General features: G+C 42.2%; 1 protein-coding gene and 1 pseudogene across 1 annotated transcript; both read left to right on the plus strand.

Moving 5' to 3' along the window:
* The first annotated feature begins 9,785 nt into the window (after window positions 1-9,785).
* On the plus strand, window positions 9,786-10,745 carry LOC119537060 (olfactory receptor 52H1-like). The gene has a single exon (XM_037839675.1). It carries the CDS (start codon window positions 9,798-9,800, stop codon window positions 10,743-10,745), a length of 948 nt encoding a protein of 315 aa, XP_037695603.1. The 5' UTR covers window positions 9,786-9,797.
* An 8,969-nt stretch (window positions 10,746-19,714) lies between these two features.
* On the plus strand, window positions 19,715-20,283 carry LOC119536333 (annotated as a pseudogene).
* Window positions 20,284-21,459: the final 1,176 nt, after the last annotated feature.

Below are 21,459 nucleotides of genomic sequence, written 5' to 3' on the forward strand. Positions count from 1 at the left end.
CTAATTTCTTCATATTTTTATTGCTAAGTTCATATTTAAATCTCCCAGTTATTTATTAATGATTTTCTATACCTGTTTTTTGTAAACAAAATCCAATCAAGGCCCACATTGCATTTGATTTTGAGTTCTCTTAGATTTATTTTCCTATAGAAAGGTATTTCCTTTCCTGATTCCTCATTTTTTTTAATGACTTATTGAAAAGACCAGATTGAGTGTCTTGTATTTTGTCTCATGTTGTGGATTGTTGATTGTAGAAGGACGAGCTGGGAGTAAACTTCCTACATGCATGCCAAAGTGTGTGTTCGTGAATGGTTTGGGGTGTTGCATAAACATGTGTTGTGTTTTAGTGCAGGAAATATAAATCCCAGAGATGAACATACCCCTCCACTGTATGTATAAAAAAGGATGACCTCAGACAAGCTGGGAAGCTGTGACTTAAAACATATTTTTAAGGAAGCTGATGCTGTATATTGTTGAGTGTGTGACTTACCATGGGGGACAGGTTTCAAATGAAGGCTGAATAGCCTAAGCAGGCCTCTAATGCTGGGCTTCTCACTGGAGAAGAGAATTGTGGTGATGGTGTCTGAGCGGGAGAACATAAACATTTAGCAGATGTGGAGGCTGGTCTACAACAAGCCGTCTGAACTGTGGTCTGTGTCCCCAGAACCTTGAACATGTAATCTATGAAGACACTCTAGAGGAGGGCTTCTGTTACAAAAAGAAAAAGTGCTTTTACTTATAGATAAGGGAAGAGTCTAAGTGGAAAAAGTAATTTTCTGTTTCTCATGTACTATATGGAGGAAAGAGGAAAAACTCAGCCTTGGTCTCAGAGATGGAAGGTATTGTGAGCTGGCTTCTTACATAAGGAAGTAGTAAAAAAGGAGTTGGGGGAAGTTTCAACATGATTGCTGGCCTTGACAAGTCAAGTATCTGAAGGAATACACCTATACCAGAGTAGTGGGGTGCTGCTCAGTTTGCAAATACCAAACATGTTGGAACAGCTTTTTAAATGGAGAAAGGGAAGATTCTGGAAGAATTGTGAGGAGCTTGATAGAAAAAGCCTAAATTGCTTTGAAGGGACTGTTTGTGGAATTATGGACTCTAAAGATCCTTCTGATGAGGACTTGAACAGAAATGATGAATGTGTCATTGCCAACCGGAAGAAAGGAGACCCTTGTTTTAAAGTGGCAGAGAATTTGGCAAAATTGTGTCCTGGTGTTGGATGGAAGGCAGAATCTGAAAGCAATGAGCTGGAATACTTAGCCGAGAAAATCTCCAGAATATGTGTGGAAGAAGTACCCTGGCTTCTCCTTGCAGCTTACAGTAAAATGCAACAGGACAGAGATAAGCTGAGAAATGAATGCTTGGGTACTAAGAAACCAGAAACTGATAGTTTGCAAAATTCTGGGTTTCCAAAAAGTGAGACCCCAGAAGCTACAGCCCCATGTGAGGATTTAACCAAACATGGAACCCGACTGCCATCTCAGTAAGCCAGGACTGGAGATGGAGTTATCCAGAAAGGGTTTGTGGAACTCTTATTGTCTGACGGTTTTGACCCCTGTGTGCTTCATGCCAAATCAATGAGATTTTTGCAAAATCTATATGAATGGAACCACTGCTGGTCTGGACTAGAGTAGATGAAGAAGGAACAAATGCAAGGAAAAAGTTCCTCAAAGACAGAGCCATGGAGATTGAGTTCTGTTGTCAAGAGGTGTCAGTCCAGAAGTGCAGAGCAGCCACACACGTGGAAAGGATGAGATTTCCCCAGAGGCAGAGCGCGGGCTTTCCGCTCAATGTTCAGGAAGAGTGCTGTCATCTCAGGCCCCAGAGAAGGTGGATCACATCCCCTGGGGATCGAGGAGAGCCTTGCCGCCACCCCATTGTTCGTAGAGGGGAGAGCATTTGTCCTGGAGAGGCAGAGTCCAGGTGGCACACCAATGCTTGAGAAGGATGGGACCAAGAAAAAGGTGGTCTCCCCAATATGTGGATATGTTGGAGTACTCACCCCAGCATTTGGAGAGAAAAGGGCTGCTGCATAAGACTTTGGAAAGTGTTGGACTCTTATACTCTCAAGTCCCAAGGATAAAATGTCATTTTCAGACTTTGGAATCCAGTGAAGTTTGCCCAGCGGGTTTTAAGAACTGTTTTGGTCCCTTAAACCCTAATTTAATTTATCCTTATGGCAATGGTAATGTTTATCCTATGACTGTCCCACCTTTGTATATTGGAAGCAGAAAACTTGTTGTAAGTTTCACGGGTCTATAGCCAGAGGGGAATTTTGCTTTAGGACAAGACCACACATGTAACTGCTTTTGATGGGATCTTGTACTTTGCTATTGTTGCTGAAATGATTTAAGTTTCTGTGATGTCGTGATGGGATAAATGTATTTTGTATATGGAAAGATCTTGTCATTTTGGCTTCCTGAGGGTGGAACATGCCAGTTTGAATGTATTATGTTCTCCCAAACTCCATGTTCTTTGATGCAATCTTGTGTGGGCAGATGTATTAGTGTTGATTAAGTTGGAAACTTTGGATTAGGTTGTTTCATGGTGATGTGACCAACCCAACTGTAGGTGATAACTCTCATTAGATAACCATGGAGGTGTGGCCCCACTCATTCAGCCTGGGCCTTGGTTGTTTACTAGAACACTATATAAGAGCTCAGACAGAAGGAGCTTGTGAGCTGCAGCTGAGGGACACAATTTTGAAGACGGCCATTGGAAGTTGACACTGACATTTTGGAGAACCCATTTTGAAATGCAACCTGGAAGCCATCAGATGCCAGTCACATGCCTTGCCAGCTAACAGAGGTTTTCGGACACCATCGGCCATCCTTCAGAGAAAGAATCCTGTTGTTGATGCTTTGCCTTGGACACTTTATGGCCTTAAGACTGTAACTTTGTAACCAAATAAACCCCTATATGAGAGCCAATCCATTTCTGGTGTTTTGCAAAATGACAGCATTAGCAAACTGGAATAACAATAAATCCTGTTGAACATTCTGTACTCCTTCAGCATCAAATGCCTGATCTTTATCTCTTTCTATCTCCTGGTGTCTTCATTTCTTCATTCTTCTCCAAACGACTCTCTCCTGTCTTTTCCTTTCTGTCTGCAGCACTCCCTTACTATTTCTTGTAGAGGAGGTCTCCTGTTCAGGAACTCTCTCAGTGTCTGTTTGTAAATATTTTAAACTCTTCCTCATGTTTGAAGGACAGTTTTGCTAGATATATGATTCTCATTTGGCAGTTTTTCTCTTTCAGTATCTTGAATGTATCATACCGCTGCCTCCTCACCTCCATGGTTTCTACTGACAAATCTGCACTTAGTCTCACTGATCTTCCCTTGTATGTGATGGATTGCTTTTATCTTTCTGCTTTCAGAATTCTCTTTGTCTTTGACATTTGACAATCTGTTTAGTAAGTGTCTTGGCATAAGTCTATTTGAATCAATTCTGTTTGGGGTACACTGTGCTTCTGGGACCTGTACTTTTATTTCTTTCATAAGAGTTGGGGAATTCTCATTGACTATTTCCTCTATTATTTTTTCTTCCTGTTTTCCTTTCTGTTCTCCTTCTGGGACACCCATAACATGTATATTCCTGTACTTCTAGTTGTCCTTGAGTTCCCTGAGGCCCTGCTTATATTTTTCCATTGTTTTCCCTACCTGTTCTTTCGTGTGTAGGATTTCAGATGCTCTGTTCTCTAGTTCAGAAATCTTTTCTTCTGCCTCTCCAAGTCTGCTGTCGTATATCTCCATTGTTTTTTTCATCTCTTTTATTGTGTCTTTCATTCCCAATAAGTTCTGCCATTTGTTTTTTCAAGCTTACAAATTCTTCCTTTTGCTCACCCAATGGCTTGTTTATATACTTCATCTCTTTTGTCACATTTTCTTTCATCTCACTGATTTGATTTAGAATATTTGTTTCAACATCTTTAATTAGTTGTTTCCCCTTTTGAATCTCGAATTTGACATGTTAGTTTGTTCCTTTGGGCCATATCTTCATGTTTCCTGGTATGGCTCATGATTTTTGCTGTCTGGGTATCTGATTTTCTTGATTAGTTTATTCTGGAGGTTGTTTTCTCTCTTTTGCCTTGGGTTTTCTTGTTGGTTTTCTTTGATCTCTTTATGTCTTTGTTTCTCTCACTGACCAGTTGTCAGATTGGCTCTGTCCCCCACTCTTCCCCAACATCAGGCAACCACCGTGGCCTGCAGTGGGGATGGGGGGTAGGCATTGGGCATCACAGCAAGGTCACTGTGTGTGGTAATATAGATCTGCTGACTTCCAGTGGTGCTCTCTTTCCCGTGCTTTCCAGACTGTCCAGGAGATAGTGGTGTTTAGTAGCTTACTATTCCTCAGAGGATGCTTTCCCTCCAAGCATGGGGTGTAGACAGGTGAGTTGGAATCACAGGATTCCTATGCCCTCATTTTGCCATCCACAATCTGGCTCCATGTGGGGTTACACCTTTGGCTGAGTATTTCCCCATGTGGCCCAGTACTCCAGCCATCCCCTAGGCAAGTAAACACCTTCCAGCTGCTGCTTCCCTAAAGGTAGGGGAGGGGCTTTCAGATACAAGGCTTGAAATGCCATCTCTGTCCACATTTGCTCAGTCTCTTTGTCCCTCACTGATCTGGGACTTGAAATATTCTCCTCTGTCCCCTGTGTCTCAAAACAGTGGGGATATTTCTCACTGGTGTTAGAGATTTTAAAATCTATCTGTGGTGGGAGGGTTCCTGTTTGCTGATTCTGAGAGGAGGAGGGGAGAGGATGGGCTGGTCTGGGACAGAAGATTCCCACCTGGTATTTCTTCTCTTTCTTCAGTTCAGCATCTGTAGGGCCTGTCTCCAGTATATCTTCTTCCAGAGTTTCAAACAATTAAGATATGTCCTTTTATTCTTTGAATCTCTGGAGAAGAGTTTTCAGTAGCTATTTACATTACCATGTTGATGACATCACTCATGACATGTTTTTAAATTAAGACAAGAAATAGGCTAATGTGCCTTCCACTGCCATGAATCCCTATTCTCTTATTACACATGGGCCAGGGATTCAGTTCTGACCTGTGTCACAGTCTATTTGAAGAGGTAAACAACATCATTTACACAGTTCATGATGCCTAAAAATTAGAATCCAGTCAGTTGTTCAGAGAAGGAAAAATATTCCTGATACAAAGAACAGAAAGAGATAATTTAAGAGAGTGCTTAGAAAAATGACCCTGAATGATGTAATTACCACGTTTTTACAGAGTATACACTTTCATGGGATACTTCATTCCCTAAATCCTCAGCTTAAAGCAGGGGAACCCCCTAAATTTCCACTCAATAAAAACTATACATCCTGTTGAGGAAGCCAATATGATGCTAATCTCTTCAGCTCTGCTTTCCCCCAAATGTTCAGAGTACTGGGTGAACTTCAGGCAATCTTTGTTCATTCATTACTCAGTACTGGTCACCAACTACTCCACAAACATTTTCTACATCTCTAACACTGAGTTAAGTACTCTCAGTTAACAACTCTCTTGCACAGACATGGCCCTTTTTCTCATGGAGTCTTTATTCTAGTGAGGGAGGGAGGTTGGGAAGAAGGCAGGTGGAGTCATGAACAGATGTAAATGAACATGTAACTGCAGACTGCATTATGTTTATGACAGACATAAAGGCAAATGAAATAAACAAACAAAACAAACAAGTTGCTCTTGGGGAGAGCCCATCAGAGGAAAACAGCTTTAAATTAGGCATGCATTCCTGAAAGAAATGACTTTTTCTCTAGGAGATGAGTCATTCAAGGGAGTGGGGAGGCCATGTTGTAGGTAAAGAAACAGCATTTTTAAAGAAGGATCCATGCACTAAAGGAACTGGAGGACAGTGCTGTTGCAGGGTGAGTTTATGTAGAGGGAACAGCAAAAGGTGAGCTTCCAGAAGGCTGAAGAATCCAGATCATTTCATAGAGTTGGTTTAATATTCTAGGAACAGTGAGAAACCAGGAAGGAATTTTCTTATATCCTGATATTCTATCCATTTTCTATCCATTGTGAAACTGGTGTATTGAAGAACAAATTATGAGGTTAGAGGTGTTTGTTTCTCCCTTTGGTTTTGCAAATGTTTTCCCCATGTGTTTTGGGGCACAATCATCCAGAGTGGAGATTGTAAATGTAGATTCTGAGGCCTCACTCTGAAAGAGTATTATAATGCTTTGGAGATGACCATGTCATCTTTGTTTTAGTAGGCACTCTGGGTTGTTATGATTTATGTGGAAATGGATTACACATGGAAAACATGAACTACACTAAGATCATGATTTTTACAAGCACCATCCCACTGAATTTGTCAATTCTTAAGATAATCTTGAGAAGCAGATACAAATATTATCACCTTTTTCTAGACATTAGGTAACTTGCCCAAAGTCACTTATCTAGTAAGTGAAGATATGAGTTTTGCCTAATTGTTCCAATAGGTGTTCACATATGGCTAGAAAGATATTTGTACATACACTACCAGGTACATCAGAACACGTATAAATGAACCACTTAATGCACAGGCATGGGAAGGGTTAATATAAACTGCTTAGTCTTTTTCCCTTGAGGGTGAGAAGAGAGGTTCTCAGGGTCCCTCATGGCCCTAACTACCCACCTCTTCATCTACTTGACCAAAGACCTGAAAATATAAATGGGGACAAAAAATCAGTATATCAGTCCCCCCTTTCCCCTACACTCATTTGTTTGGTTGGTGTGTCTTCCCCTTTTACACATGTGCTGTTTCTTAATCAACACAATCTGCCTTCTTTCCCTTCGGACATATTCCCATGAATAGGTGAGTACTGTCTGCTTAAAGGAGTTTCATTAGGGCTAAGATTTGGAGAGAAATAGGGACTGAATGGGAAGATCAGCACCTCATTTTCTAGTGGCCTTGGCCTGGACACTATAACTTCCTTTCTTGAGCAACTCCCATTTACGCGATGAAGTCATGGTCTCCAGTACTTGGGTATATGTTCCCTTGAATGGACACCAAAAGAATAGAAGAGATTGGCAGTTATACCACTGGGTCAAGAATGACCATGGCTTGTGTTTACAGTTAACATCTTTGACTGGCATGTGACAAGGCACATAACCCTAACCTCAGCACTGGCATAAATGGGTGTATATGTGTATATGCCCAGGGCTGCTTTCATTAGTTTTCCTTCACCCATTACTGCCTGTATGTTCTCTTCTTCACTATGTGGCGTGACTGCTAATGAATATAGTAATGATATAAAATGTAATCTAATAACAAGCAGTAGTACTTATTCCATCTTGCTTTGTGCCAGGCACTGAACTTAGGATTAATTTTTGGTGTGTCTTATTTTGTCCTAATAACAACTTATAAGAACCAGGGGTAAAATGCCCTTTTCATCAACAAAGAACATTAGGATCAGATAGGTCAAGTATTTTGCCCATGTTTTCACAGCCAGTATATCATGGAGCTAGAATTAAACTACCTATATTTCTGTCTCCAAAGGAGGCCCTCTCTACCAATAATTATTCTTGCACTCCATTGGCACCTGTATGTGTATCTGAATGTGTTTATACGTGTACATCTGCCATAATACTTCATCGCATCCAATAAAATCAACACTAATTGCTTCATATCTTCTATTGCTAAATTCACATTTAAATCTTCCCAGTTATTTATTAATTATCTTCTATACTTGTTGTTTTGTAAACAAAATCCAATCAAGGCCCACATTACATTTGGTTTTGTGTCCTCTTAGGTTTATTTTAATCTAGAAAGGCATTTCCTTTCCTGCCCCCTCCTCTTTTTTAATAACTTATTGAATAGACCAGACTGATTATCTTATGGTTTGTCTCATGTTGTGGATTTGTTGATTACAGAAGGACAGAGCTGGGAATAAACTTTCTGCGTGCACACCAAAGTTTGTCTGTCAATACTTTTGGTGATATGTGAACATCTGTTATGTTTAAGTGCATGGAAATATAAATCCCAGAGAAGAACTAACCCTTCCACTGTATATATGAATAAAGGACACCTCAGATAAGCCGGGAAGCTGTTACTGAAATCATATTTTTTAAGGAAGCTGACATCGTATATTGTTGAGATTGTGACTAGCATGGGAGAGGGGTTTTCAGATGAAGGTTGAACAGCCTCAGCAGGTCTCTAAGACAGGGCTCCTCACTGGAGAAGAGAATTGTGGTGATGATGCCTGAGCTGGAGAACACAGATATTTCGAAGATGTTGGGGTGCTCTAGAAAAAGCTATCTGAACTGTGGACTGTGTCCCCAGAACCTAAAACATGTGAACCATGAAGAGACTCTAGAGAAGGGTTTCTGTTACAAGACAAAACATGTCTTTACTTATAGATAAGGGAAGAGTCCAAGAGAAAAAAGTAAAATCCCGTTTCTCATATGCCACATGGAGGAAAGAGGAAAAACTCAGCTTTGTCTTGAAGATGGAAGGTATTATGAGGTGGCTTCTTACCTGAGAAAGAAGTAAAAGGGGATTAGAGGGGAGTTTGAACATGATTGCTGGCCTTGTTAAGAATCTGATGGATATAGGTATCACACCTCTTACTCAGAACTGATACTAGACTTCCTGTCCTTACTGTATGGCTATATGTAAAGTAAAAATAGCTTCCTGTGTATTCACAGTAAGGGATTACAAGAAAATAGAGAAGGTATTTGAAGGGGAAAATCACTGGGTGAAGATTTTGGGAATATACAAATTACTTGACACCTCCGCAATCCAGTCATGAAATCTTTTATATCCTCCTTGTGTTCTCTGTCTACTATGCGTGCTGTGTGTGTATGTGTGTTTGTGCATGTGTGCATAAAAAGGAGTATGGTGAGTTTAATTTTGTATAAGATTTTCTGTTGGTAAAATACATATACATAAAATGTACTAGAGAATGTATGCCTGAAACAGGGTGTGTCAAAACTGTAATCATTAAATTTGTAGGTATATGAGAGATTATGTTCCTTGGGATACAATGGCTTTCTAGGACAATATTTGTTCATAAAAAAACAAACTTCTATTGGACTGAAATCTTGACCAATAATGGTAATAAATGAAAGGTGTTAGGATATTACAAACCTCTAACGTAAGGTGCTAGAAATTGTCTCTTTGGAAGTATAAGGACATATTATACTAAGCTATCGAGGAATTTTCTAATTTGTTTGAGTTACAAGTGGTACCAAAAATAGTACAGGAATTTAGTAAGGGTTTGTTGAAAGGAATTCAATTTTGGGTGTTAATAAAGGAGCGTTGAGCTCACAACCCTAAAACCACAGTCATCTAGCAGTCTTGAAAGGAAAGAGTAGTTACCATGAGTCAGAGATGCATTTTCCACTGTAACAGAGCAAGCCAATCTTAAAGAATGATGATCATAAAGGCATATAAATTATAATCAATCAACCCATGCAAAAGTGTTTCCTGTAATCAGTTAACTTGTGTCAGGGTAGAGTGCATAATGAAAAGGGCGATTTTAGGCAGTATGGAAGGCTTTCTCAAGCTTCGATGAAGACCAGGGTGTTGGTCAGAAGAGAGAAGAGATTCCCTTGAGGTAGAATGACCATTCATTGTGATGTGTTCGGCCAATCCTGGTTTACATATGTTGCCTGCTGTCATTATTCATCTCAAACTTCTTTCACTCTCAGATGTATCCTGCTTTAACTAATTATGTAGTAACCTTTTTTTAGGTGTCAATAATGATGAGTAGTTGGAATTGAGTCTGTCATCCCATGACCCTAACTACCTTTTATCACTCTTTGTCCTCAGGGCCTGCAACTTCTGCCTTCCCAGTTTGCAATGATCATTTTCAACCTGAGCAGTTACAACTCAGGTCCTTTCCTTCTGGTGGGGATCCCAGGCCTGGAGCAGTTCCATGTGTGGATTGGGATTCCCTTCTGTGCCATCTACATTGTGGCTCTTGTGGGAAACTGCATCCTTCTCTACCTCATTGCAGTGGAGCGCAGCCTGCATGAACCCATGTTCTTCCTTCTCTCCATGCTGGCCATGACTGATCTCATCTTGTCCACAGCCAGTGTGCCAAAAACACTGAGCATCTTTTGGCTTGGGGATCAAGAAATTCCCATTGCAGGGTGCCTTACACAAATATTCTTCATCCATTACTCTTCTTTTCTGGATTCAGCCATCCTGATGTCCATGGCTTTTGATCGCTTTGTGGCAATCTGTTCTCCCTTGAGATATACAACCATCTTGACTCCCAAGACCATCATCAAGATCATTGTGGCCATCTCCTTCCGAAGCTTCTGCATCATCCTGCCGGTTGTATTCCTGCTGACACGTCTGCCTTTCTGCAGGACACACATCATCCCCCACACATACTGTGAGCACATAGGTGTTGCCAGACTGGCCTGTGCTGATATCTCCATCAACATCTGGTATGGATTTTTTGTTCCCTTTTTGATAGTCATCTCAGATGTCATTCTCATTGCCATTTCCTATATCTTCATCCTTTGTGCTGTCTTTCATCTCCCCTCTCGAGAGGCCCGCCAGAAAGCCCTTGGCACCTGTGGCTCTCATGTCTGTGTCATCCTCATGTTCTATATCCCAGCCTTTTTTTCCGTCCTTGCCCATCGGTTTGGGCATAATGTCTCCCACAGTTTCCATATTATGTTCGCTAACTTTTATGTTGTTATCCCACCTGCGCTCAACCCCATTGTCTACGGAGTAAAGACCAAGCAGATCAGGGATAAGGTCATATTTCTGTTTTCTTTGAAGTATCTAGGTTGATGGCCCACTGGGCAACAGAAAGAGTAGGATAAGTTCATAGTGTTTTTAAATGTACCAAAAATATCAAATGCTATTTAAAATAAGAATGACCTGTAGTTACTGATTTGTACCAGTTTGAACAGCTACTGGGCTCCAGGTCACATTAGGGAGGTAAACTGCAGAGTTAGTGTCCAGGAAATCATAACCCCTGGAAGTATTTGGAGATCTGGGAAAAGAGCTGGGCTTCCCACAGCTCATAAGTGTGGCCTCAGGCTAGTTCCGTTGGATACTAAAGTAAAATGTTTAAATCCATTGATTGGGGTCAAGGGGAACTCTTGTCTACAGACTATATTTATTTGATTGTAAGAGAAAATCCATTACTAGACACATTTCGGCAGTGGAGGTGGAGGTTGAGGAGGGGAACACTGCAATAAAGTAACCCAACCACTGTAAGATGAATCCAAATTTCATGAGCATTAAAATTGAGAAAATATAATACATTGTGAATAAAGAAGGATCCTAGAAGTACAATTTAAAAATATTATGATTTTTTTTTTAATTAATCTAGTCCAGTTGGGTTTTAGCCCTAAGCTAAGGAGTCTGGCTTTCAGAAGTTGCTTGAGGTGTATCTCACAGTGTGTGTGTTCCTTGATGTTTTCTCTACAACACACAGATCAATATGTAGTTTATGTATCAAGTATCCAAAGAAGATTTTTTTGAAAAATAATGTTCTGACAATAAAGACATTTTTGAAAGTCATCCATGTACTTGGAAAGTTTTTATTTAGTACCTGCTATATTCCGAATATCCTTTTAAACATTCATCAAATCAGATTGCTTTCCAGGAGTTTTTGTTCTAGGGATAGTGGCCAATAAGAAAAGAGAAAACAAAATAATTACCTTAAAATAGTGGTACAAGTGTTGAATAAATAAAGCTGAATGATATGGTGGGTCACAACTGGCAAGGAAGATAATGGCACAAGGGCCAGAAAATGCAAATATCATGGGGCTTGAATCAGTTGGACATGAATTGAGGACAGAAAATAGTGCAGTGTGATTAGAGCAAAGTGAGTAAAGTGATATAAGGAAAGTAAGGGAGGTAGTGGAGGAATGTCAGATCCTTTGAATCTCGTCTTATCCAAACCTCCTTTTGGGATTAGGAAACTGAATCCCAGACTGTGAAAATGATTTGTCCAAGACCTCAGCTTGAAAGTTACAAATGTGGAGTTGGAACATAATCTGCAAACTCCCAACCCAGTGCTATTCCAATTGAATATGTCCTCATTCTTGCAAAAACCGATTCTAGAAGAAGGAAAAATATCATCTAGGAATACAGAGACAGTGGTTTTTGTTTTTGTCTTTTTTTTTTTTTTTTCTGTTGTGAACTGTAGTTGTCTTTAATTAAGTCACATCCAACTTAACCACAATTCTACTTTCTGTTTCTGTACCACTTGGTAAAAACACAAACAGATACCATAAGGGATGACCTCTTCTTTTCTTTTCTTTGGTTTTTTCCACCTTTCTGAGAACATGGATTGACCAAGAGCTGATGATTTAAAAGATTGCTGAAGGAAGAACAAATTACTGTGTCTGAGCAGAGATAATTTTAAAGTACATCCTCCTTTCATCCTACTAGGAACTGAAACCCATATTACTCCCAGACATGCATGAAGGGTTCCCTGGAAGCCAATTGGCCGAATAAAAACAACAAAGGAGAGGACGGTCTCCTGGACATTGTCCTTGTCCTCCCCCACCTGCTGACCCAACTGTCTGTCATGATTTTTCTACTCTCCTTCCCCCAGAAGAGTTCCTTTATTTCTATGGCTTCAACTGTGGTGTCTTTGCTGGTAACTCCAGCCCTTAGTTTTTCTATGTTATCTTCCTCATGAACTCCAATGTGTGCACTCCTATCTCTGGTCAACACAAAGATTAAAAGAAAAATGCAGATGAATGTGATTTGCAGACTGGAAAATATTATTCAAACATTAGGTGTTATTTTCTTATGTCCCTGTGATTGTAAAAATTTTGTGACTGAGACCCCCTTTATCCAGTGAATGGGTAAATGAGTAATACAATAAAGACATGAATGAAAAAAAAATGCAGCTTGTAAACAAAACCTAATCCCTTTCCAATTTTCATCACACAATACATACATTATCTTGCATAAAGTAACTTATTTAAAGTGGAAGAAAAAAATTAAAATTCGCCCTTCACTAAAAAAAAATATATTAGCTATGTTGTTATTTTACTTATTTTACTATTTTACTAATTTTACTATATTATTATTTTACTCATTACTCATCTCTGAATGGGTGACTCATGATCACCTCATGAACTTATCATTGTCATTTAAAATCCTCCTTCCTCTTTTCTGATCTTGTCAGGGACACCTTGGGAGGAGAAACAGGCAGGGCCCAGTTTTGCTCTTCCCCCAAGATCAGATTCACTCCCTTAGCTGCCAGTGGCTCCTTCTGGCAATGGTGGTTACAATATTCTGTCCAGTCCTGACTGTGAATGAAGTTACATGTTCTGGTTTTGATTCAAAAAGAATAATTATACAAAGATCAGCAGTTAACTTTCTCACACATAAACTGACTTCTCCTATCCCTCACCCCATTATGAATATTCTCCATATCATATACTAGATAGTAAGACTGTATAAATAGAGGAATTGTGAATTGTTTTATCTTCTTGTCCCCAGAATTTAGTGTAATATACCACAATTAGTAATAATGATTAATGCATACCTAATACTCTCCTCCTTGATTTTCCACATCTAACCATGTTTTATTTCTTGTGATTCTACTTCCTGTTGCCTCTTGGATTTTCAACTCTGTTCACTCCCCATCCCATTTGTATCACCTTAGTCCAGGCACTTGCACCTTGTACCTAGACTAGATAGTGCATAGATGCTGTAGGTCATCTGCCATGGACAACTGCATGTAGTTTTTGTGTTCAGAAGAATAATGAGGCTATGTCAGTGGTTGTCAAGAAAAAGTAATGGAATAGATTTACGATGTTTGCCTGAAAGAGAAAGGAGGCTCTTCTGTCTTCTATCTGCCATTTTGAATCTAGATTATTAAAATATATTTATAAATCACTAATATGCCACAATTTCCATGCAATAACATCCTCAAGCCAGTTGTTATATGAAAGAAACTGCATGCAAACTGGGAGTAGAGATATGGAGTGTGTCTACATGCTGTTTATAATCAAGAAGCTAATAGCTTAGCAGGAGGAAAGAACCATGTACAGATAACTTACACATATAATTTCAACCTTACATATTGCAATGACTGGGGTAAAATCCCTAGGAAGCACAAAGGAAGCATATCTAACCATCCTTGAGAGTCAAACAAAGCCTGGAAGAGTTCATTTCTGTCATATGCCTTGAAGAACACAAAGAACTTGAACCACAAGTATAAGGGGAATGGGACCTACCAGGCAGAAGGGATTGCCTGAGCTTACAGTCAGTAGTGTGTTCAAAGATGTGTAAGTCTAGGCTGATGGAATAATCATCCAAATTGATGATGATATTGTTCAGAGTGGTGGTAGAGGTTGGATGGTGAAGAATATTGAAGCTTATAGCCAATGTCTCTAGAGAATGGAACAACTGATTGGAATATTTGTAGATGATGCCACTAAACTGTCTCATAGCTTGGTGCTATTGTTGGCTTGAGAATTTTGATAATTAATAACACATCTCTCTCTATCCCATCTCCCAAATCCATGTAGAGATAGGCATAGTTGTTAGACACATGGATACAAAAATACCAGCTTTATTTTTCATAGATCTGAGTTCAAGAACATGATGGGTCTGTGTGGTCAGATTGGCTTCTTACTACTTTATTTCTACACGTAAACTTTGGAGGACACACCCAATGCTGAGTGGATAGGTCAGTGGAATCCACAGAACAACCAGAGTAGCTCATGGTCTGCAGAGGGAAATCTTTGAATCAAAACCCTGAAAAGTGTTGATATACATACGGAAAGTCATCTATATCAGATCTTCTTAACGAATCTATGATGAAGAACCAGTTTGTTTTTTTTTTTTAATTCACCCAAATTCTGGATTGATACATTAAAAAAAAATACAAGAAAAATAGAATAAAACATAAACAGATATAAAAATGCAATTCTCATTTCTATTATTAAATTAAAAAACAAAAATTGTCTTTGGTTTCTGAATCAATTACATCTCTGCTAATAAGAGACTCTAGTTTCAGCACTTCATAATTATGACTACAAAATGGGATTAAATATATGAGGACTCATACTCCTGAGTAAAGAATTTGCAAAGCCTTCATGTATCTCAGATGGTCAGAGTATGTTCTCAAACTGAGTCTTTCTTAGTCACACCACGTGTGTAATGTGTTAATTTTCCTGAGTTTTTCTCTTACAAAGCACCCTGCTACATACACTAAGCCTTTTATTCTGATCTTCATAAGCACCTTTTGGGAAGATGCATTAATCCTCATTTTACAGAGGAAAAAGCTACTGTTAGAAAAGTTAGGAAACTGGCTCAAGGGCACACCATAATGGAGTCTTATTCAAAGCCAGTTCTGCCTGATTCAAAAGTCTAGACTGTTTCCATCCAGCTGCTGTGATTCTTTGCAGGGCTTGGGGGTAGAAACAGTGCTAAAGAATGATGCCTGTCAATGTAGAGGTACCCACTGTCCCTGTCCTTTGAGTAGAGTGAAGCATAGCCCTGTCTGGCTTTGCTATGTCTCCGTCCGGTGGTTTTGGGACCCTAGCGCCATCAAAGGCCCGGCTACTCAGTCTCTTTCTCTCCCTCTGTCCTGAGCATGCCAAGAACCTAAGCCTGGAGCCCAGCAAAGTCAGCAGAGGTGACCACAGCCCTCTGCTAACCCTTGTTAACAGCTCACAGCTGAGATAGTAGGTTCTCAATCCCTTGGATCCTAAGGGCTCCGGGTCCATTGCTCTCTGAGGGGCTCACCAGAGAGCCACAACCCTCCGCCCCGTCCCCCCCCCCACCTTCACTACCACTGTCTCTCCCCCAGGATCACCACAGGAGCATCTTTGGAGTCTCCTAGGTCCTGGGAGCACTGAGTGCAGAATGGACAAAGTGGAGCAGCAGGGAATGGAGTAGGACTGGGTGCCTAGAGGCTGGATGTCCATTCCTTATCCTTAATTCCACCTCCACAGCAGAGGTGAGAGACCCCTGCCCCATCAGCAGCAGGAGCTGCTCAGCCAGGATGAGTCAATCATAGATAGGGTTGGGGGCTTCTGCAAAGTCTCCTGCATCGTTCTGGATTTATTCCACATTGTACCAAATGCTGACTGTCTCTCTAAAAGTGCCAGTCCTCAAGGAGATGCCCCAGGAACCCTCTATGTCCTGCTGGAAATGACTTGCTCAGACTCATTTCAGAGAAAAACTTGGGGGCACAAAGGAGATCCTTTCATGAAGGGCCAGTAAGGCTGCTAAGTTGGAGAAGGAGGCCGAGGCAGCGTCATTCCCTGTGTCATCTCCCCATCCCAGGATCAGAGTGTTGTACATGGTGGAGTTTGGTGCCAGGAGTTGGGATTAAAAGACAAATGCCACCAAAGGTCCCACTTTACTTAAAAGTCTTATACTCAGCTTCCTTGCCTTGGCTCTATTGACAAAGCAAGTTCATTTTTTGATCTAATTGGGCTCTTTCAGTCTGCTTTCAGCTAATGTTATTCCAAATGCAGGGCCATTATGGTTTCAAATATGCTTGGTTCAGTTCCCAACTCTATTTATTTATTTATTTATTTATTTATTTATTTATTTATTTATTTCTAACAAGGTCCTATCTTAGGGCTGTTGATCAGTCTTTGAAACTGAGAACTAAGTATGCAGGGAAAAGGAACTCAGGAGAAATGGTGTTCAAGGAGTAACATGTGATAATGATGATGAAAACAATATCATTTAACATGTTTGCATTTACCGTGTTTCAGGCATTGTTATAGTCTATGTAATTGCTTTACATATGTTATTTTATTTAATCCTTGCAGTACTCCCATCAAATAGGCACATTCATTATTATTCCCTGTTTAGAGATAAGAAAATTGTGGCACAGAGAAGTATATTAGCTACCCAAATTCACACAGCTAAAGACAGAAACAGGATTTGAACTAGGTAATCTGTCTTAAGAGCCCATGTTGGAGCCTAACTACCATGTTGAAATGGAATGAACAGATATAAGAAGAATTTACCATTATGTCATGTTTCCCTCCTATCACTACCTCCTGATAAGGGACACAGTTGGGGTGGGGAACACGCATATGGATTTCACCACAGTTCTAACTGTTAATTGATTTACCCCAAATTGTACAACAAATTGGAAACAGAACACAGGCTGTCTCAGTTGTCTGATCTCTTTTTACCACACCTTCTGTTTTCCCTTAGTGCTTCAAACACTAATATATTCTTTAATATATTCTTGCATGTTTTACTCTACTTTGGAAGGACGATCTTGACCCTCAAGCCTTGTTAAATAGAATACAGTATGTGAGCCACTCTGCATACCTGGCTAGAAACCAAGGCCACTTTGAGGAGGATCAGTGGAAAAAGGAGAGGGAGGTGCTGACCTTGGGGTGAGCTCTGGCTACAGGAGGAGGTAGCAGATGGTGGGCACAAGTCTCATTCTGCTACTGATTCATGCAGGCCTCTGTGCACAGTGCCCCCAACACCCTGTGAAAAGGAGCACATGTGTGAATGGAGCCAGAATGAGGACACCCTTAGGTGGGAGTGGGAGCCCAGGGTTAAATAGAGCTTTAGAGTCTATGTGAGTGTCAGAGTCAGCCTCTCTGCTGGCCAAGAAGAAAACTGCTGCCAATGGGGGAACAAGGTCCAGAATTAGTGAGAGGAAACAGCCCTGGACTAGGATCCAGGAGATCATTTTCTTAGCCCACCTTCATGTGACCTGGTGATGATCCTTCCTGTACATCAGTTTTCTGATGCTAGAAAGGGGCACAAGCTGGCATGACACTTCTGCAGCAGTGTAACCACCAAGGAGCTGTACCAGGTCTTGGAGCCACAGCTCAGAGACATTCCTGTGCCTTGAATCTCAAGGAGAATGGATATCCTACCTTTCTTCTCCCTTCTCATATCCCTTGATGAGCTTCTGATTTATATTGGAAGCTGAGATGTGCGTGACTTAGAGATAGGATGACAGGAGAGAAACAGGGCTGGGGAGACAAGAAGAACTGGCAAGAGAAAGGTGAGAAGAGTGAAGCTAGGTTCTGCAGAAAATAGGATATAGGGCAGAGACTGATGCTGGAGGGTGAGAGGAGAATCACTGGCTTCCTCCTCCTCCTCTTCACTTAGCCTTTGGGAGGAAATGAAAGGAGCGGAAGTGTGGGCTGTGGACTTGGGTAGGAGGATGTTCTGGGAACCTTGCCAAGAGGAAGTGTGCTTGCAGGGCCTGTGCCCTGAATACAGGATTTTCTTACAGGGCCCCTGCATGGGTATGGGCTGTGGGTGCCCTGTGGTTTGGGGAAGGATGTTCTCAGGCCCTGAAGGAGCTATTTTCTTCCTCTGTGGTAAAGGCTGGCCTTCCCTGTGGTGAGCTGGGCCCTTGCAGGATGTTTCCAGGATCCAGAGGAGACAGAAGGGCCCCCATTATGAGCGGAGCTGGGCCTGACCCTGTGACTCAATGAAGTCTCATCATTTAGGAGGAAGCTCTAGTTCCTAAGTCAACAAGACTTCCCTGTGTTCCAAGTTCACTTGGTTTATTACCTGTGTGTACTTGCAGGATTTGGGGTGTCGGAGTGTGAGAGAAGGCAAAGCAGACCGCACTGCAGAGAGAGCTGGGGCAGTCCAGAGACCCCTTCCTTAACTCCTGCCCTATTTTCCTAAGTCCCTAGGACCAAGTTAGGATACCAGATACTATCTTTGATGAAGTACAAAGACATAACTCTGGTCCTCATGTTGGGCATGGGAAACCCATCCTTCCTTAGTTGCTCCCTCCAGGCTGTTCTTTCTGTACTTAAAGCTAGGTAAGTGAAGTCCACACCCACACACCCCCTCTTCCATATTCACCTGACCCCTAGCTGCAGTGTCACTATGGTGTGTGGACCCAGTCCCTCCTACTCCAGCCTGACCTTGATGTTCTGCTATGTCCTAAGTGGGCATCTGAACTTTTCTAACTCTTCTGTGCAGGCTAAGTTCTGGGTTCTGTGGAACCCAGAAACAAGTTCTGTATAAAGTCTTCACATGGACAGAGGAGCCACAAATCTGCATCAGATGATGGATATCTACTCTGGGCAAGAAGGAATTATGTTACATGAACCAGGTGCCTAGAACTGGATTAGTGGAGCAGAGCTGGAAAGATTGATGTCAGAGGTCCTTGGCAGCTGGGATAAATTACTGTTCAGACTGTGAGGAATATAGTGTTTGGGGGAGCAGGTCTGAGCTAATATTGTGGCTTCTATAAAGGAAGGATTGTCTTAGTATCTGTCAGTGAACAGAGTGGGAAGTAGCCTTTCAACATTTCCTACTTTCTGACTCACATCACTACTAAGGTGGGGGGAGCACAAAGACTCTAATGCACTTTGAGGGTTTAGGCTTAGATAGCACAGATGACTGTCTGCCAGGTAATCAGGGAAAACCTACCCTTCAGTCTGCAGGTGCCTGGGCTGATGGGGTAACTTCCACCCAGTGGTGAAGTTTGTCTGAAGAGCATGGCCTGCTGTCAAGATCGGTTTTGGTTCATTTCTCAGCTATTCCATTTACCAATATGTGACCTGGAATGAGTCTATTAAACTCTCAGAAACTGTTTCTTCATTCATCATATGGGAATGTTAGCAAGCTCACAAGACTGTTGGGAATCCGTGGGCCAACATGTGCCAAATCCCTAGCACAGTGCCTGGGATGAAACTGGTACTAAGCCAATGCTATAGCATCATAAGTCCTGATCCTCACCCCCACGTATCTAAAATCTCTGTAAGAAGTGGTGGTTGCTTCATGTGCCCCGTTTATGTCCCAGAGCCGGGTGGAACCAGGAGATGGAGCTGGATCTTGCAGTGACTGCTCTCAACCAGCTTATGCTGATCTCTGGGCCTGGGCTCTTTGCCCTCCTGGGGGTGCCAGGACTGGAGGGCCCTGCATGCCTGGCTTTCTGTGCCTTTGTGCCTACTGTACATGGTAGCTTTGGAGGAAATGCCCTTATTCTGGGGCTGGTGGCAGCCGACAAGACACTTCAGGCACCCATGTATCAGCCGTTGGGGATGCTGGTAGCAGCTGCCTTGGTTCTAGCCACATCCACAGTTCCAAAGGCACTTGCTGTGCTGTGGGGTGTGTCTGGGGGGACCTCCTTTGGGGCCTTCCTAGCCCAGCTCCTTATTGCTCATGTGACCTTCATTGCTGAGTCCTCAGTGCTGCTGGCCATGGCTGTTGACAACTGTGTGGCCATTTGCCAGCTCCTGCACTATGGGACATTGCTGACACAGCTTGTAGTGGGTGCAGTGGCTGTAGTCATTGTGACCCATGGTGCCTGTGACATAGTGTCCCCTGTGACCCTGCTCCTGAGACTGCCTTCCTATGGGTGGTGGGCACTGCCTCACACTTACTCTGAGCACCTGAGTGTGGCTCGGCTAGCCTGTGGCAACACACGCCCCAACATCTGGTATGGACTGGCCACCATCCTGCTCTGCCCAGTCCTGGATCTCGGGCTCATAGGTGCTTCCTGTGCCCTCATACACCATGCTATCTGCCGCCTGCCATCACTTGGTCCCCGCTGCAAGGCCCTTGGCACCTGTGGGGCCATGATCATTCTCTTCTACACACCGGCCCTCCCTCCTGGTCACCGTTTGGCCACCACGCAGTGCCCAGCCACATCCACATCCTCCCGGCCAACCTCTACGTGGTGTTCCTGCCTCTGCCCCCACCCTCAGTCCTGTGGTCTACACAGTACATACCTGGAAGGTCACTCAGAGGCTCAGGCACTTTCTTCGGCTCTGCTGGGCAGGGACACTCAGGGACTGTATGCCCTGAAAGGGCCTCCCCCCTGGAATGAAGGGGCACCCTATTTTCTCCATCCTGTGCTCTCAGATGGCAGAGACATGACCCAGGCCTCTCCATCATCTGCCCCAACCCTGCTCACCGCTGACACTTGGTCAGGGTGCACATTGAACTGTCCTCTCCCTGCCTGGGACCACCATGCCTAGTCTGTTTCTGTTCTTTCAAATTCTATATTGATCTACACAGATTTATTACACCATATGAATGAGTTTGGGTCTGGGCCATAACAGACAGGGAGACCCAGGCCACAGAGTTTTTAAAGCAGGGTGGTAGTCAGGGTCTTGTCTTTCTCTATCATACTCAGCCAGAACCAGATTAGTGAAAGGTGGTTCTGAGGGGGCGTTTTGTATAGGGTGTGACCTGAAGCAGTAACTCTGTGTTTGCTGAAGGGCTGAGAAAATGGTGCAATATGAATAAAATCGAACACAGCTCTGGGAAGTGACATGGTTTCTGACCTGGGTGATTATTACCTGGAGTTTGGGAGGTCTGCTGGCTGTGGGAAGGAAGGCAGTGGACAATACTGTGGCTACCTCCCTTGACTGTTTTCCCACTTTGCTCAGATGCTGAGTCTTCTCCTACTTTTCCAACTTGTGCCACTTGCTGTTGGCAAAATATGAGAAGTTGACCCCAGCACCAGTCACCATGACTCATACTCTTTATGTTCTTCTACCCCTCCTTCCCTTCATTCCTCAAAAGCCTCCATAAGGTGCTGTAGTTCTAGTGACACCCA

The sequence above is a fragment of the Choloepus didactylus genome, chromosome 6 (assembly GCF_015220235.1).
Source record: "Choloepus didactylus isolate mChoDid1 chromosome 6, mChoDid1.pri, whole genome shotgun sequence".
Taxonomy (NCBI): domain Eukaryota; kingdom Metazoa; phylum Chordata; class Mammalia; order Pilosa; family Megalonychidae; genus Choloepus; species Choloepus didactylus.